Source organism: Electrophorus electricus, chromosome 11 (assembly GCF_013358815.1).
Source record: "Electrophorus electricus isolate fEleEle1 chromosome 11, fEleEle1.pri, whole genome shotgun sequence".
NCBI lineage: Eukaryota > Metazoa > Chordata > Actinopteri > Gymnotiformes > Gymnotidae > Electrophorus > Electrophorus electricus.
Window position 1 is genome coordinate 7,154,778 of NC_049545.1, and position 18,615 is coordinate 7,173,392.

General features: G+C 36.9%; 1 protein-coding gene across 1 annotated transcript; it reads right to left on the reverse strand.

Moving 5' to 3' along the window:
• Positions 1-388: 388 nt before the first annotated feature.
• Positions 389-13,167, reverse strand: cdhr1a (cadherin-related family member 1a). The gene is made up of 18 exons (XM_035531607.1): positions 13,107-13,167; positions 12,745-12,751; positions 12,492-12,610; positions 11,974-12,119; positions 11,836-11,886; positions 11,649-11,738; positions 10,121-10,207; positions 9,001-9,120; positions 7,703-7,846; positions 7,244-7,322; positions 6,968-7,068; positions 6,138-6,341; positions 5,461-5,613; positions 4,754-4,918; positions 3,750-3,817; positions 2,505-2,733; positions 2,155-2,409; positions 389-967 (listed from the first exon to the last, which is right to left on the reverse strand). Exons 1-18 carry the CDS (start codon positions 13,165-13,167, stop codon positions 425-427), a joined length of 2,622 nt encoding a protein of 873 aa, XP_035387500.1. The 3' UTR covers positions 389-424.
• Between the last annotated feature and the right edge of the window lie 5,448 nt (positions 13,168-18,615).

The window sequence follows — 18,615 nt, forward strand, 5'->3', positions numbered from 1 at the left end:
GCATTGTAAAGATGCCATCTTACACTTTTACAAGACAGTGAAATATTTACCTTGTCAAACTGTATGCTAATTCTGTCACTGTGCGGGAAATGAGCAATATGAGAATATTCGTAGACTGATTAGAAGGATGTGATCCTGAGCCTTGGATCTTCTCACAACATCCTCGCCCAATTGTACTAAACTTTTAAAACCATTACAAAACATGAAGTGAGTAGCTTGCATGCTTGCCAGTGAAACAGAAGAGCAGCACAGCTGATTGGGGTCTTGGCCTAGTGCTCATCCCTTGCACACAAATGCTCAATTAAAATGTGACTAGATTAATACCAGAGGTAACATGCTCTATATATTTACATTTGTATACATTAATGTCTATTCATGGCAGTGCAAACATGAGCACATACAAACATACAGGTATGTTCAAGCACTAATATCTGTTCATCAACTTCTTCTTTTCCCGTCTTAATTTGATCTCTGAAACCAGCGCTGTGTTGATGTGATTCTCTTTGCTTCTGCAGCATTTCCTCTTTGGTTTAAAACGCATCATTGCTGGAACAGTTGATACTAGTTTCGGCTCCTCTCCTGGCCTGGAGTTGTCTGGAACTGGGGGAGGTACTGGAGCACTGCGTGGTGCTGGGTGGGACCAGAGGGCACTGACACTATTATTGTTACAGTTGACAGTCTGTGTTGTTGAGACTACAGGTTCTTTTCCAACAATGTTTTTGCAATTTTTCTCCTGTTTAAAGGAATTCTGGAAGTTCCATTGCTTGTGGTACCTATGTCTCTTTCTTAGGATGCGTTGTGAAGGTAAAATCTTGTTGGATTTTTTGGTTCGCATGAACATAGCCGTGGAGACCAAGGCTGTCACAATAACTATGAGTACAATGATACCACCAATCAAGCCTAACATTTGTAAAGGGTTCTCTCTACTTTGCATAAAAAAGAATGCCAATGGTCCCATACGCTGAGTCTGTAAAAGAGCACAAAGCGCAATCATGTCCATGGGACTGCAAAGATCTATACAACAGGCTTCAGAGAGCAACTCAAAATGTGTTCTGTTAAGGAATAATGTGTGTGATCAATATTACCGCACACATACAGCAATAAAATAAAATAACATTCATTGCAAAGAAGTAGCTTACAGATGAAAATCTGTTGAACTCAATACATACAAACTGGAATTTAAGTTAATGTTAAGTGATACCTGGAGAATTCTAAAAAATTATTTGATTACTGAACATAAATTATTTAACTAGAAAATATTGTGTTATTTAAAGTTTGGTTTGCCAGGTTGGCTAATCAAACTTTAAATAACACAATATTTTCTAGTTAAATAATTGTTGAGTAAGTAAGTACCCATTACAATGACTTTAGGACCATATCAGAAAGATTGAAAATCTGGTGCCCAAATTTGAGGCCAAGTACCCTCATAAACATAAAAATTAATGGCATTGTAATGGGTACTTACTCAACACTTAGCCAAGCTAGGTACGTTAAAATAAAAATATAGCTAGTTTATTTAAGTAGTGAGTAATGCTACTGTACTCTTACTCCTGTACTTTTTTACAGACTGTAAAACGTGTTAAAAGTTTGGCATTGGTGATGTCAGTTAAGATGAAACTGCACAGAGCTGGAAGACTGCATGATGGTCAGGGACTCCTAATCTTTCTAATCTTGCCCCGTGGGTGGACCTGGGACCTTTGCACAGAGTTCCAGTAAATTATGGTGGATATGAAAACTGTCAATAAGATGGTGAGGATGACAGTGCTGACACATATAATGAAAATAGTCCAGGGTTGAGTTCTTAGGCTCAAGAAGTATGAAATAATTCTGAACTTGATCTGCAAGGGCAATACAATAACAACACAAATAAGTTTCAAATTTTAAAAAAGTGTCATCTTTAAATTCTGTGCTAAAATATATTATTTACGAGTAGTGTGTTACAGGTTAAAATGCAGTGAAAACATAATGAGTTGGGTTGATGGGTTGACAACCGCAAGCATTACATAGACACAATTATGTGATAGCAAAAAAGGGAAATACATCCTTATTCTTGATAAGCAGCAGGCACTATATTACAAAAACATACCCATGCACACACAATTAACATATACAAATGTAAATGTATAGAGCATGGTATTAATCTATTAAACCTACCGCTTCTGTGATGTCAATCTTCACAATAGCAGTGGTACTGAAAGATGGGGAGCCTCTGTCTTTGGCCTGGACCACCACAGACCATGTGCAGTCTTTCTGATTAGTGATGTTCTGCACTATGTCCATAGACTTGATAAAAGGCTTCAGTTTGATCTCTCCTGTGTTTGAATTTATGTCAAAGATGTTGTCTGGTTTTGCTTTCATGATGGAGTACTCAATTACATTGTTGGGCTCCTCAGCATCTTCATCTATTGCCTGAACAACAAGTAATGGTTAAGCAAAATATTAGGACAATTCACACAATGAGTCTAAAAATCTTAAAATGAGACAACACACAAAACCTCCCTAACCTCTACTTTCACAGGCACACCAAGGATCATTGTCTTCTCTAAAAAATTGTCATTGAACTCTGGTGGATGGTCATTGAGGTCTAAAACAGTGACAAAAACTTCAGCCAGGCTGTATTTTCCTTCTGTGTCTTCAGCCTTTACATAGAAGGTGTACTTGGATTTTACCTCAGCATCCAAACTGGCCCAGGGCTGGGTATAGATGATACCTGAGCCCGACTGGATGAAAAACCTACAAAAGCACCATAAATGAGCACAGGGATGTGAAATGAGGAAAGAGGAGAAGTCTGAATTACAAAGTCTGAGGGCAAAGTTTCCTTTACCATAAGGCTTATCACAATACACCAAATTTTTCAAGTTATTTTCAATACACAAGCTTTTTCAATTGCCTTAACCTTTCATTCTAATTCCGAATTTCATGCTAAAAATCAGATGGGTTATGAAGAGAGGCCTGCAGGAAGCTTAGCATAGCTATTCTACAATAATGGTGCATCTCAACTCTATAAAGGCTTCCTATCACGGAATGCTCACCCCCCCCCGCCCCCCAGGTCATATGGTATGGCCCGCCACGTGCAGAGGACTTTACATTTGTTGCCACACCCTCCATGATGGCACGCACCTGTACAAGGTTAATATTGAGTGAATGTCTGTTTATTTAAACCTCTGTCAGTGTGGGCCTCATTGTTGGTCATTGTTAGCGTTGGTGTCGAATGTTAGTGTCAATGAGTGTGTAGCTACTGTAAATGTAATCCAGAGTTTATGTCATTTTATGTTGTCATTGTTACTATTTATACTGTTTGGGTATTCCTGTCTATTAGTGTTATTATGTGTGAGTGCCACGAGTGTTCTTTGTTTTGTTATTAAATGTTTCACATCGTCAAGGGAGTCTGTGCGTCCTGCTCAACGCCCTGCGGCACTCGAGCCATCACACTTCCACCCTTCATCCTTACTACTGTTTCCAGTTAAACAATAAAAAACAATTTTTCCAAGACCTGTATTACCTCATTAATGTTCCAACTATTTATTTTTGATATTTCAGCCTAATAAAATAATAAAAGCAATGAAAATCTAACATAGTTCTGCACAGTTAGAGCTGTTATCTAAAGCTCTTATGTTAAGACAAAAATAGTCTTGAAACAATATGAAACAGTTTCATCATATTATTTTTGAAGCAGTGGTGCTTTAAAATGTGATTGTGGAGAGACAACTGGAGGTGAATAACATGGACAATAAAACAATTATACTCACAGGTCTGATCCCGAACCAAAGATAGAGTATTTGACTACACCCCACATACCAGAGTCTGGATCCATGGCCTGCAGAGACCATGAGACTCTCAGTAAAATGTCATGAGACCTGTTACAAAACATGCTCAGTTGTCAACACAGGAGTTGTACAAATAGCATCCTACATGACCTCAATGGTGTCTGTTAGGGTATGATAGCGAGAAAGGGCATTAGAATGACACAGAACATCAGTAAATTGGACTGCACTGCTTTTTTGCACTATTGCCCTGTGGTCAAGGTCAGGTGCTGGTAGTTCATTTAGCTGACTGAAGTGGTCAGGAGGCAGGATAACCCCTGCTAGATATCCCCTCTCCCAGAATGTCCAGTCTCTTTCTCTCTCTCTTTCTCTATCCACAAATAAATACAGGGACATATATTAACATCCAACACAGACAAGCCTACCAACACTCATAGTTAACTTGATCCATGGTGTTAGAATGCTGAAATAACTATAAAACGTTTTGCCAAATACATTTTTATAACTTTCAGAATGACCTTTGGAGAATTCATTTACAATACAATAGAATACAAGCTATGTATGAAAACATGAGGCATTTTATGAGATTTTATGAGAGTTTCATGTGTCAATTGCTTTGGTTGAGATTGAGAGGTTTATTATAACATTTTATGTCACAGATTTCATAAAATGTGATTGAAAACATTGTATGATGACACTGGTATTATTATAGCTGATGTGTTAAGCAAAAATGTATTTAGGGGCTTTGCTATTACACAACAGAATGAAAGTGATAACCATCTGATAACCAGCTGATAACCAGCTTACCTCTCTGTAGAGCACTCCTTTAACCTTCAAATTTTGAAATTTTGAGAACTAATGTTGCAAACCTTTTTAGAAGCTGCCATACATTGTAGTTGTGAGGAGAATGACGTACGTCATGAATGCTACTTTCTTACATAAGCCCATTATTGTTAGTGTCTGTAAAGAAGAATGTAGGTTATACTCACTGTCACAGACACAACATTGGAGCCACCAGGTGAGTTCTCTGGGATTCGAGCAATGTAAAAGTCACAGGAGAACTTCGGAGCATTGTCATTAGTATCAAGCAAATGTATCACTATCTCTGCAGTGGCACTAAATCTCTCAGGAGTATCAATCTCCACTGCAAGAAGCTGGAAAGGCAAAAAAAAGACCTATTATCCCTTTATACATGATCTTCTTCAGGCTCAAATTCACAAAAACATGTGACATCATAAGAAAAAAACTGAACTATAAATTTCGTACAAAGACTATAATACAAACTTATTTCATACATATAGAATATCTGTAAATAACATGTAAACATGGTAGCATTTCTGGGTTTAGATTGTAAAAAGTATCAAACATTAAATAAAAAAAAAATTTTTCAGCAGAATGTTTGTTGTTTCTAAAGCAACTTTCATGGCATTTTACCGAACGCTGCATATAGACTCTATATATAAATGTATGTAAAACTGAATTCATTTTACAATACTGGATTCTGAAAAAAAACACTGATGACTCATTTATTCCCATGCCTTGCTTATATTAAGTTTGCATATTGAAAAAGCAGCAAGTGGTACTTGAAATGTAAAAACACCTTGGAGATTCATACAGATCTGTATGCTTGTGCTATACTCTTTACTTTCCTTTGTATGGGTCCTTCACTTATTTGTGAAAAATAAACTGTGATCACCTTGAATGTCAAAAACTTAGATTTCTCATAGTCTACTGCAGCAGAGTCCTCTACTATTATTGTGACTTGGGCTTCATTAAGCACAGTCTGTGGGACCACTTGCAACATGTGGCCTGGACCCACCAGCCTCAGGTTGAACTTTGCATTTGCACCCTGAGACAAGAAAAAAAAAATGCGTTGACACTGTTGTTTGTAATGTAGCCTATATATCTCAAAGCAGTTTAGTTTTGCACAGGAATATAGCAATGACATTAGCATTAAGGTCAATATTTAATTATATGGACTTAATAATATTCTCTTCACTCATATAATGAATTCTCCAATTGCGCAGGAGCAAGTGTTTGAGAAATACATTGCCTAATATGACAAAAGCTTGAAGTACACCTGGTTGTTTGGGCTAACCTATTTCATTTACATAACTTCAAAAAAATATATATTACAGCTAAAAATTGTTACTAAAATAGTTTATATTTGCATTACATTTAGAGCCTTTCTTTTAATCCTATTCGTTTTATGAACACTGATTACCACAGGTCACAATCTGCTGTTATGGCAATCCATCAGACCTAGACTTGGTGTTTTCACCACATTTTTAAAACATTTTTAAAACTCAGATTTGATTCTAGAATATATCTGTCATGAGATGTTTACTGGAGGATACTGCTTGAGGAGCTCACCTGGTCTGAATCATTGACAGTGATCTTCAGACCCCTCAGAACCTCGCCCTCTGGTGGATGCTCATACATGGTTAGCTCAAACATGTTCTGTGAGCCACTCTCTCCATAAAAGGTAGGGCAGTGGTTGTTCAGGTCCATTACTCGAATGGTGACAGTGGTGACAGTAAAGTCCATTAAGTTTCCTTCTGAATTTACCTCTGAAGCCTGATGATAGGCAAAGTTTAAGAACTTAGTACAGTGCAGTCAACTACAAGATTGAGCAATACCAGATAAAGATGTAAACAATAATAATAATAATAAATATAAACATATTAAAAAAGATTAAAGGTGAAACCAGTGCCTTTTATATGTATATAATTAAGGTTTCAGCCTATATAACAGTTTAATAATATGTTAGGCTAAAACTAATCACTAATTTTCTGAGTATAGCAGTTTGAGCCATGAAAGTATGTTTGGTTGGTGTGTCCAAATGATAGATTAAATAACATGGTTATTGTGAAACTTTAATAACATGGTTATTGTGAAACTTTAATAACATGCTTATAGTGCATTGGCTTAATGCCTACTTTGCCTCATTAGATAATGCAAAAGTAGAATATGTTCACCAAATTAATTCCCTAGAAACATCACACTTGATAAGAAAAAGATTAAAATCTTTTCAGAATTCCAGTGTTTCGTACTGTTACATCTTTAATACAGGTAATGTGCTTTTCAGCTTCAATGAGGTTATTTTAAAGGATTTGATGGTATAAATTTAGGGATCCCTTTTAAGTTGTCACTTCTACAGTACATTGAAGGTGGGGCAAGCCTGATTATGCATAAAATCTGACCTTGACTTTGATATTAAATATTTCCCTTCTAAGATCGCCTGGATAGACAAGCAAGGTAATGCAGCCACTTGTTTTATTGATGTCAAATACAGCATCGGCTCCTACAAAGACACAAAACATGCAAAAATGTGTTCATTAGCATGGGGAAATAAAAACATTTTAACAGAGCAATCTCCATGTGAATGAAAAATATACCATAAATCATGTTACAAATACAAATTAAATCATAACACTACCTTAATCTAAATCAGTTCAAGTTTATGAAATACTACATACCACTTTCAAAAGAATAAACAATTGGATTAGGATTTTCTACATCTCCATCTTTGGCCAAAACAGTGAATATTTCAGATCCCTAAAAACAACAATACAAATAAAGAATATAGAATAAAGAAATAAAGCAAGCATTATAGTGCAGAAATAAATGTATATAGTAAAGAAATAAATTAGGCATAATAAAGTAGAATTAAAGTATACATAGTAAAGAAATAAAGTAGACAGGGTAGAAATAGACAATGTTTTACACATTATCATGTTTCACTAAACATCTGACACATCTCATATAGGGCTTCATAATCATAAGATGAAGTGAGTGTTATATTAAGAAAAACAGAACCCAGAACTCAGAAAACAAAGGTTAAGGGACCTGAAATTACAGGTAATAGCTTTTTTCACATCCAACATAACAATTCATTTTTGACTTAAGAAACTATAAAGAGAGATTGGAAAACTCACAGGGGATGAAAATTCATAGACAGAGCCAAAGTAAGGTGTGCCAACAAAGGATGGAGGAGTGTCCTGATTGTCAATCACATTGATTGTCAGAGTAGCAGAAGATGACATCATCTTTTCACTCCCATTATAATTTCCACCGCCATCCTTAAAACAATGTATAGTAGTCACTTTGGCCATTACAACCCTTCCAAGTTTGTTATGCAGTCAGACAGAGACTTATTTGCACCTTTGATGAAAATGAGCTAAATGAGATCAAACAGATTTTATCAATAGAGATATATTACAAATATTCCAAAAAATGTAAAATTATGCAGCTATAATGATAAATGTGGTAATCCAAGGAATTTCCTTGAATGATCAATTATAAGATTGTTTGAAAAAAAAAAATCCTCATAATTAATAAATAAATAATTGTGATGGCCCAAGTGCAGCAGGGCGTGGAGCAGGACGCACAGACTCCCTCGACAGTGACAAATGTTTATTAACACACAACGGTGTGTTAATAAACGTAAATGGTGAACACTAACATTGACACTGAACAAAGGCACAAAGGTAACATGAACAGAGGCAAACATAAACAATGACCAACAGTACTGCACACACCAGCCTGGGCTTAAATACATAGACAGCAAGACTGAACCAGGTGCAAGTGTTTACAGGTGTGGTGACAAACACGATAAACAAACAAGACCCTCCCACTGCACACGGCAAGGCCAAACCACGTGACTTGTGGGAGGAGAGCATTCCATGACAATAATAAGCCTCATGTGGAGAAAATAACAACTCTGAGCTTATTTAAACTATAAAGTTGGACAACATATTCTAATCTATTCATTTAAAACCTTTAATTGTATTTTTTTTTCTTGTAAGCACCATTAAAGGCAATACTAATAATAAATAGCTTTGCCGCTGTGCATGGGTCAGCATGGCACATTTCTAGCAAATCTGATGCTATTACAGATGTTTGAAAGTTACTCTTCTCACTGTGGCTTTAGGTGTTCACTACCTGCCTTGTTTAAGTGCCTTGTTCAACAATTTACTCTTTTAATACAACTTCCATGTCAATATTAGACCATTTAAAAATGAACTGTAAAACTAAGGCTGGCGATGGCAAAGCAATTAAATAAAGAGTGGTCAAAACCCATAATCTCCAGGGGTACAATGCCTGGAAACAGTCAATTTGTAAAATGTCTACACGACCAAGATAAATTACTGAGTTATTTGGGGAACATTTGACAAGCTGAGACTTAACAGTTTTCATATGTGCTTGAATAAAAAAAATGTAATGCCTCCTTCACCTTTGCCACCACAGTGACAAAATGGATCCTGGATCTCTCATAGTCGAGGGCTTCACCTGGTTTTATCCTCAGCACTCCACTGTGGCGGTTAATAGCAAACTTGATATTTGGGTCACTGCTCTAGATATGAAAAAAAAAGTCCATTCTGAAACATACACTAATGCAAGTAAGTTTGTAATTAATTTTCATATATGTGTTTTTTGGGGTGTAACAAAGGCTGAAGGCAGCCACCCTACCCGAGACCGACAGGAGGTAAACAGGAGCTCTGACCACTGGACCAAACAGCCAGCTCCTGGCATAGCAGCCAGAGCACCCAATTAACATACTTAAGTGATGGTCTCCATCACACCATCCTCCCCCTCAAAATGTGACTGTCTGTGTCACAATGCCTTCACCTCTGGGGAGTGCCCCTCCGTGTAACAGTTTTCACGTGTCCGTCCGCACAAAACTGCCCTTTTCCTCAGGGCCAAACCCATGCCTCTGATCAGGAGTCCTCACCACCATCCCATTTTTGATACCATATGTATTGAAGGCTGAAGGCAGCCACCCTACCCAGGACTCGAATGTGGGTTCAAAAGGAGGTGAACTTGAGCTCTGATCACCAGATAAAAGAGCCAGCTTCCTGGCATAGCAGCCAGAGCACCCATTTAACCTGCCTAAGTGGCAGTTTCCATCACATGGTGCTCATACTGTGTGAAACAAAAAGGTCAGTTCAAAGGCCACATATCCAGATGTGCTACGGTTGCACTTCTTCTTATGTCGTTGTGCAGCCACAACAATCTAGTATCAATATTACTGCACCATTGCTCCAGTACAGTAGCTCTGCTAGAGCTAGTAAACCACTAGTACCTCACACAAATTAATTTTTAGTAATTTGATTTTAGCGCAAATCATTTGCAAAGCATACTGGATCACATTTAAATTGCACATAAAATGTATTTCTAGAACATTATATTTTCTGCTGCCAGATTTACCTTATGATCCTCAATTTGTATAAAGGGCTTCTTTTAAAGACTTGAGCAGTAAAAAGGGAAGCATTTATGAATCACACATCCACTTAGATAAGCCCCATGTTGATTTGGAGGATGTAGGTAGCTGGATGGGAGAGATGTGCTGTTACCTGCAGGAAGTAGCTTACAGATCCCCCTGAGCCCGTATCTCTATCCACAGCCTGTACTTTAAAGATACTGCTCCCAGAAGGTGTGTTCTGTGTATTACACACACACACACACACACACACACACACACACACACACACACACACACACACACACACACACACACACACCAAAACAGTGTGTTTCTTCTTATATGTTTAGATCTAAAGTAACAAGGTGCAGTCTAAAAATATTATCACATTAGAGAAACAACCTACAACAACTTTGGAAGGTTTATGCTTCAAAGACTGGTTTATTACCAGCGCTGGACACCAATAAAACACATACAGACTACTTCATTTCTGTACACAAATAATCTTGAAATATTTATACTTTATTTATACTTCATTAATTTATATTATACTTGATTTATGTATACTTTATTTATACTGGAAAAACCAGTTAAACAATTAGCATTAAATTATAAAGATCAAGTTGTGGTGCTGAAGAAAGAAAAGATGAAGGCTATTAATAGCACTGAGATGCCGTTTTACCAGAATTGAAACTGAAGTGCCTTCAGAATTGTAGGCAATGGTGAATCATATTACATTTCTGCTTGGAGTGACTTATGACGTCCTTCCAACGCTACAAAACCTTTGCAGTGGGTAATTGAAGAACCTAGCCGAACCATATTTTATCGGCATGTAAGCTTAGTTTGCTGCAGGGACGATATACATGGAGACAAGATGCAAGATGCTTATACATGGATGCAAGGTGCTTAGTTCACTAGTGTGTTTATTATAAATGCATAGAGGTTAACAGTACATGGCCACTTGCCATAGACATATACAGTATATACATCTATGTCCATTTGCCACTTCGCCGCAGCGGATACTATTATTTTTAATGACAGCTCTGACGCAACGCGATCCATAACGGGTTTTGTTGCGACGAAAGTAGCCTTGTGCCCATAAAGTCAAGCAGATTTCAACTTTATACCAGTAACTATGACCGCCTCATTATGTCTATCTTGACATCTTATCCTGTGTATAATTACGACTTTACATGAGTATATCTATTTTTGGAGACATTTTACTTTCAGTACACAACATTCACATTACAAAATTCTACCTTTTACTCCATTACATTACACACATATTATTGCTTGTTTCCTGTCCAAAAAACAGCAGATGATGCACTTTCAAACTAAAGGACACCAGTCAATACACAGGGTGCATTTTAATGATCTAATTTGTATTGTCACGTCCAACAGCAGCCTAACTACTTGGAGAAAACAAAGCACATAAGGCAACGGCATATTAAAACTTTGAAAAAAACACAAAAATGACAATCTGTCACTTTCATCTTGTCACCAGTGAACCTACGTAAAAGGAACTGTTACATTTCTGAAACACAAGAAAGATTCCTTCATTGTTAAATGCTTACTTTACCTGCCATGCTTGCCATTCATACACTGTTGTTTAGGTCCTATTTGAGGTAGGTCCAAACTGTAAAGGAAACGTAGTTCCAGTAGAAGATCATAGCCCTTACCTCTGGTACATCCACAATAGTAGGCAAGTTCTTAAACTGAGGGTGCTCGTCATTTGCATCTGTCACAAACACTCTCACATTTTCAGCTACCTTAAACAAATGAAATAGCAGTGTTTATTAAAAAAAAAAACACCATTCATTCACTTAACAGCTGCAAGTATTTGATCATATCTGTTAGTCCACTCACTTGATTCAGGCCATCTGAAATACTGACAAGGACCTTAATCACATCCTGCACCTGCAATGACAATAAGATTATTAAATGTAGAGATCTGTGTCTATGCTCAGAAAAACATTTTTGTTCCAATATGGTTTGGAAGTTTACCTCTCTGTCGAGTTCCTCTATCAGAGTCACCATACCAGAATTGGGATCAACATGAAAATATGCTTTAGATCCTGGATCAAAGGCTAGGCCATATCTTACTGGTTGGCCCTCTGGGTCTGTTCCATTTAGAATGTATATCTGTGTTCCTGCAGTAGGAGAAACAATTTTCATTGCCTCATTAAATCCAATTAGTATATGATTTGTTATTTTAATATACACTGGCATTCTCTCTAAAACACAACTGTCAAGCAATACATCAGCCTCACAAAGAAAGTGTTCATTATTGAAAGAAAACAGCAATAAACATCTCATTATAAAGCAGTTATGCTAATTCTGTGTAATGTCAGCCAGAGGCCAATTCTATAAAAGATTCAGACAGTTTTAATCTTTTAATAATCTGCAAATGTCAGTCCAGACAGGGATATTTGTTAAATTTATAACACTTTTTTCGGGGGAGACAAAAGTAGCTATTAGAAAACAGCTAAACATGTTAGCATAGTGTAAGGTAGCTCACTTACCCTTTGGCGTGTCCTCTGAAAGACTGAACAGTGCCAGATTTCCATTGTTACTGTGGGGCCCATTGTCATAGAAATATGGTGCATAATCACTCTGTGCTGTGAAATTAGATAATGTTATTCTCCATGTTATGTGTGGTACAATTTATAACAACACAGTTCAATTGTTGTTTATACAAGTAACTTCATTTATGTACAGTCTAGAGTTTTTAGGCCACTGGACTGAGCTCTCCTCTGTTTATTCACTTGTCTTCACTCCACCTCTAATGTTATGTCAAGGGCACAGAAATAACCAATGATTTAATATACTAAAATATTTGGATGTTATTCCTTGAAGCTATTGCCTTGAAAATGTTGAACCAGCAGATGAAAACATATATAAAACATTGACTGTTTAACATTCTTGATATCTACCAGAATTCATGTGTGCTCACTTACTGCTTCTTGAGCAGGTACACAGTCAATGTAAATTTTGAAAAAAGACAAATACTAAAAGCATAATAAAAGTAATAAAAACAGACCACCAAAGTTCACGAGTGGGTTTTCTTAAAAACACCTTCTAGTAATAGCTGAGTTGTCCAATGAATATTTTAAAGTGAAATTAACTTAAGAACTTACCAAAGCTGAAATTCACTAACCAAAAAAGTGGTGAAAGAAGTATCCCTTTGTTACTATTCATCTTAAAAAAGGGACATGAAGTAATTTAGGCCAAGGAAAAGTCAAGTGATCATAGCTAAGCGAGTGTTCCTCTGAAGGTGTCTGTTAACAACTGAAGGGAGCTAAACCAGCTGGTAAGAGTCTAATCCAGTGACACGTCTTAGCGGGGAAACCTATATATTCCCTTTCTCCACTTCCTCTCCTTCAGCACATTATCCAGCATCCATGACAGGAGTTACTGAGGGGGCATTGGTAAATGATAAATGTTTTATTGTACTAATAATTTAAAGTCAAGGAGTCAGGATTTAATGTCATATACAAATTAACATAGCATTCAAGGCTGATATATTGCTTAAAAATAAAAACCTTTGGCTGTGAGCTATGATTCAAGTAAACAAATTTCAGAGAACTACATATAAAAAGTGGTAGCCTGCTCTAACACACACACACACACACACACACACATACACACACACACACACACACACACACATATATATATATATATATATATATATATATATATATATATATATATATATATATGCACTTTTTTTTTCAAAATTTGGAACATAAATGAAAAATCACAAGTGAAACCTATCTATTCATCATTTTTTTCTTGAGGTAAACGATACTGTCAGGCATTGTCAACTTGAGAAGAAGTTCCTTGTGCTATGGATTTTGTTTACACCACCTCTAGCTCCACCCTGTCTTCACTTCCTGTTTATAATATATCTCTATAATATCTGTGTCCTATATTTTGTTTATACATTATCAGTGATCTGCATCTTCTTTGTGAAGCGAGTGCTTCTGCGTCCTATCAATTTCAATATCATTTTTTCAATTAATATGACATAATGGCATGCAGGTTCTTCTGATATCAGTGTCCTCTCCTGTCCTGTCCTCATCTTTTAGGCATCTACCTTTTATATATAAAATACGCAATATATATGTGTAATGTATTCAGTACAGTGCTCATTTATTTTGCCAGTAGAATCTGCTTGGCTTTCACATTTAATTTTCATGGAGCAGACAGATGGCAGGCAAGCAGATTAGCAGTGTAATCCTTCATCATCTCACAGTGCTCAGGGCTAGTCTACTAGGACAAATAAACTAGGAGAAACTCACCATCTATATAAAGGACAAGAGTGACCACCACATAAAACTCAGAGCATGCTCATCATGTTAATAATACTATGTTGATTTTGCATTAGCCATCCTGCAAGTAATCATATTATCTGTATAGAGGTGTGCAAATTCAGCTTTCACAATTTTTCTGTAAAGTAACCATTTGATGTAATAAGGATTAATCAAATTTAGTATTTTATCAGAGACATTACTGAATTTATCATGACTCACTATGGGAAATTGTAAAAAAAAAATGTAATTATGTCAGTATTTTTGAAATAGTTGCTTATAAAGAATTCTTTACTATGAATGAATGAAATGACCAAGAAATATGTAATTTATCAGAAATATACTCATATTTTTTAAGTCTGTATATGGCTTTTACTGTAAACACAACCTAGTCTCACAGAGCAGACTAGGAGCCTCCGTCTATACAGGCCATGTGCTATATATTACAAAGTATACTCTTATATGGACAGTGGAATTACAGACTAAATAATTCATGAAGAGTTCAAATGAATGTGAGGTCACAGAGAGAGAGAGAAAGGTCTTTATGACACTAACACATGCCAGTATTTTTTGCTGTATTTTTTTAGATTTATCTACATGTAAAGTTATCAATATTATTATTAATAATACGAATATTACACTCATTTTACTTTCCTAATTGTCGAAATCTTAGAGCCATAAGAACAATGTGCCAAAAAGCTCAATATTTGCTACAGGATCATATTCTGAGGATATATGTAACGGTGAGCGGTAAGGAGGTGGACGCATGTGTGGAGAAGAGCGAGATTTATTAGGAGCAAATCTAGTACTAACCGTGACAATATAGAGCAAAATGTATTTAATGAGACCGTGTGAACCATCACAAGATTATCAAATCAGAACACCATTTTTTTTTTTTTAAGAGTGTAATTGCCCTCTAACATGTGATCGAACCAAATTTTTGTTTACCTTTCCCAGTAATGGTGAAAAAGACTTTCTATATAAAGGAATACATATATAATCCTATATTAATCTTAAATTAAGTTGAGATCTCACAATTAAGTCACATGTAAAATTCTATCAATTCTTAGATTACAGATACATTTTAGATTAATATTTAGTTTCATCATAAAACTCAGATGCAGTGCGGCACTGGTTTAGAAGCAAATCTGGATCACTGTTTTAATCTATAAATCTTATGATTTCATTTTTATTTTGTACTAATTTTTTATAGTTTTTCTGCTTTCCCCCAAACCAGTAGGTTTCTTTTTTCTCTAATATCCATACACAGTTCACAGTTCAGTACTCTGTTCAGCAGTGCCCTCATGTGGTAGGCTCTGTTGTATTATTTGCAAATGTATGTTTGCCCCTTCTGTTAAGGAAAAGGGGGTGAAATTCTAAAATAATAACATCTTGAAAAGTTCCATAGATTAAGCCAGGTGTTTCAGCTATATCAAGTCTGGGTTGTGATCTACCAGACTAACTATGTTGGCTGCACGATATTCACAAGTGAATTCTGCTCAACAGATTTTACAATATTCAGAAGAAATACTTTTGAAGCTCATAAGACTGGCAGGAGTCCTATTTTTCCAAAGATAGGACCTCCATCAGTCCACAGTCAGACAGATTAGAAGTGGTTAGAAGTGGAAAGATTTAAGTACAGTTAGTAATCTGGTTTTATAAAGGTTAGTTCAATGTTGTGCCATAAAATACTCAAATATGACAGAAACCTAGGGTGCTAGCTAAGGATTTGGAAGCATCTTAATAACATCTGTTTTTATTAACACTGTAAGGAAAAATCCCCTATTTTCCTTAACCTTGTCCCTTGGGTCCCACCATCTGCCTTGCCTGGGTCTGGTTGTTCCTCCTCAGGGCCCTGGGGCACATTTCTCAAAATGCGTCAGAGATGCTGAGAAGCACACATGCTTTATTCAGAGATACATGAGTATATATAGAGAACAAAATCACTGAGTAAGTGGAAATATGTAAATTTGAGTTCAACATGTTCAGGCATGTTCAGACATATTCAGACATGATGTTATCTAAAATGAGACATTCAGCTATTGCCAACTCCGTATTTTGTGTGCCATAGTAGCCAGGTCAACTACTCCCGAATGTGGGGGCCCAGATGGGCACTGTAGTGTTTATACACTTTAAATGAATATATCATTGCTCATGACACAACTTTCATTGTTATTTCTCAGATGTAACAAAAATAATCTAAATGCTAGGATCAGATGACTTGTTGATGGCAAGAAGTCCCAAGGAGCGACACTTAAGATCAGTTGTTTGAGTAACAGTTTGTAAATAACCCCCAAAAGGTCATGTTATTAGTCATTTCTCTCTCTACCATCAGGAACTGACCATCTCCCCATGTATACGGCAATGGCTGGTTCAACAAAACCTATATAAGGAAAAGAGCGAGCGAGATAGACAGAAAAGGGGAACCAAGAGAAAAAGTAACATACACACACTCACTAATTCACAGCCTGGTCTAATGGGGGGGGGGGGGGGGGGGGGGGGGGGGCTTAATATCTCTAACATCTTTTACACGGCTAACATTTATCCATTAAGGTATTCCATTTGTTAACACAGCTGACCTTGTGACAGCAATCACAGGACATGGTGGTCCATACACCGCTCCATCTAATTTCCTAGGGAGCAAACGTTTGATTAGTGCCTTGTCTTCAGGTTTGTTAGGGTGAGTTGGTTGACCTGTGGGAGGAGGAAGACAGGTGGCAACATTAGCTTGTTAATTTGTCGATCTGAGTGTCTGTGTCTGCTATTAATCTTTGGACCTGGTTTTCCTGTGACCCACGGTGTTGAGAATGGGCACCCCATCAAAATTTTAAAAGGAGACAATTTTGTTGTTGCATTCGGAGTCACACACATCTCACATAGCACTGCTGGAAGCAAGTCTACCCATTTTTTGCTTCCTCTCTGTTGCATTGCTTTAATTAATCTGCTATTAATATTATCATCCCCTTTTGTGCGACATGACAGACACTATGAAAATGTCACACGAGAAATGCTAAACAAGATTTAGGTCATGCAATGCAGCCATCATGTCAGGTAATAATGCCATCACTACTTCAAGTGCACTCAATTTGCACTCCAAAAGTCAATATCTGTGTCACGATTAGTCCCTCCCAGCTTCCGTGTTCCATGTTTTCCCTATTTTCGTTCTATGCCGTAGTTTCGTTTTCACCGCACCTCATTTGATTTTCCACACCTGTCCTTCAAGGATGGTCGTGCATTTCTGACTGTCAATGTCTTAATACTGGAAAGCCTGTATCTTCCTGTTTAAGTTTTGTACTCCGTGCCTATATGTGTTCTATCCTTTGTGTTTTTTAGTCTTAGTCCTTCTAGTGTCTTTGTCATAGCCTGCTTCCCCAGTTTACCTTCAGTTCATTTTGTGTATGATATATCTTCGTACTCTCCGTGTTGGCTTTATGACCCTGGACTACTCCAACGACTCTGATTTTGGATTTGCCCATAATAAATCTCGCTCTTCTCAGCACATGCGTCTGACTTTTTACTGCTCACCGATACAATCTGCTTGTTCACCATTTTGTTGTATTATGGCAATGTCGGTCAAGCATGGGTCAGTGGCTAAAGTATGTGAGAGAAAGGTGTAAGTACAGTGCGATAGATCACTCTATGGCCTAACTTTCCGCTTTTATGCGACAACTTTGTCTACCTCATCAGCGAATACATTCATAGCGGCCTCCTAACTAGACCCTGGTGACTCGTGTCCCTTAATTTTTACTACAGCCAATTTTGTTGCCATATTACACGCATACAAAAGATCAGAAATAAGTTTGTAATGGGAATTCCACTCATCAGCTGTGCGAAAGCCTCTCCGTGACCAAAGTTATGTGTGTCACCAAATGCGTAGTGACTGTCTGTATAGATTGCTAATGGATGACCTTTGTACCAAAAACTTGCTCTAATTAAATTGACAAGTTCAGCTTCTTGTGCCAAATTTTAGGGAATTGACTGGGCTTCTAGAATAACCGCAAAGAAAAACATCATTGCCTGGCTTAGAACAGGAACCATCAATGAACACTTTGTCCCCCAGTTCTAAAGGGCAAGAGATCTGCTTGCAGATTCTTCCACAACTTCACTTGAACAGTTATATGTTTCAGCTAAGAAATCTGAGTCAGGCAAGAATAACATTTGATGTAAATATTATGCTGTGGACTGAAGTGATAAGGCTTTGTCAGTTAAGTTGCTTGTGCATGTGAACATCTTTTCATAGACATTGCGCTTTTATGTCATCATGTGCTGTGTTGATAATTTGTTAATAATTACCACCACCTGATGTGAACAAAAATCAACAACACTAAAATGA

Bases quoted from the DNA above. Each gene is read 5' to 3' on its own strand.
- cdhr1a (XM_035531607.1), bottom strand. From the start codon at position 13,167: ATGAATAGTAACAAAGGGATACTTCTTTCACCACTTTTTTGGTTAGTG. The intron at 10,208-11,648 runs GTAAGGGCTATG...TGTAATACACAG, and splicing joins CTATTGTGGATGTACCAGAG to AACACACCTTCTGGGAGCAG. The intron at 2,410-2,504 runs GTTAGGGAGGTT...CTTGTTGTTCAG, and splicing joins GTGTGCCTGTGAAAGTAGAG to GCAATAGATGAAGATGCTGA.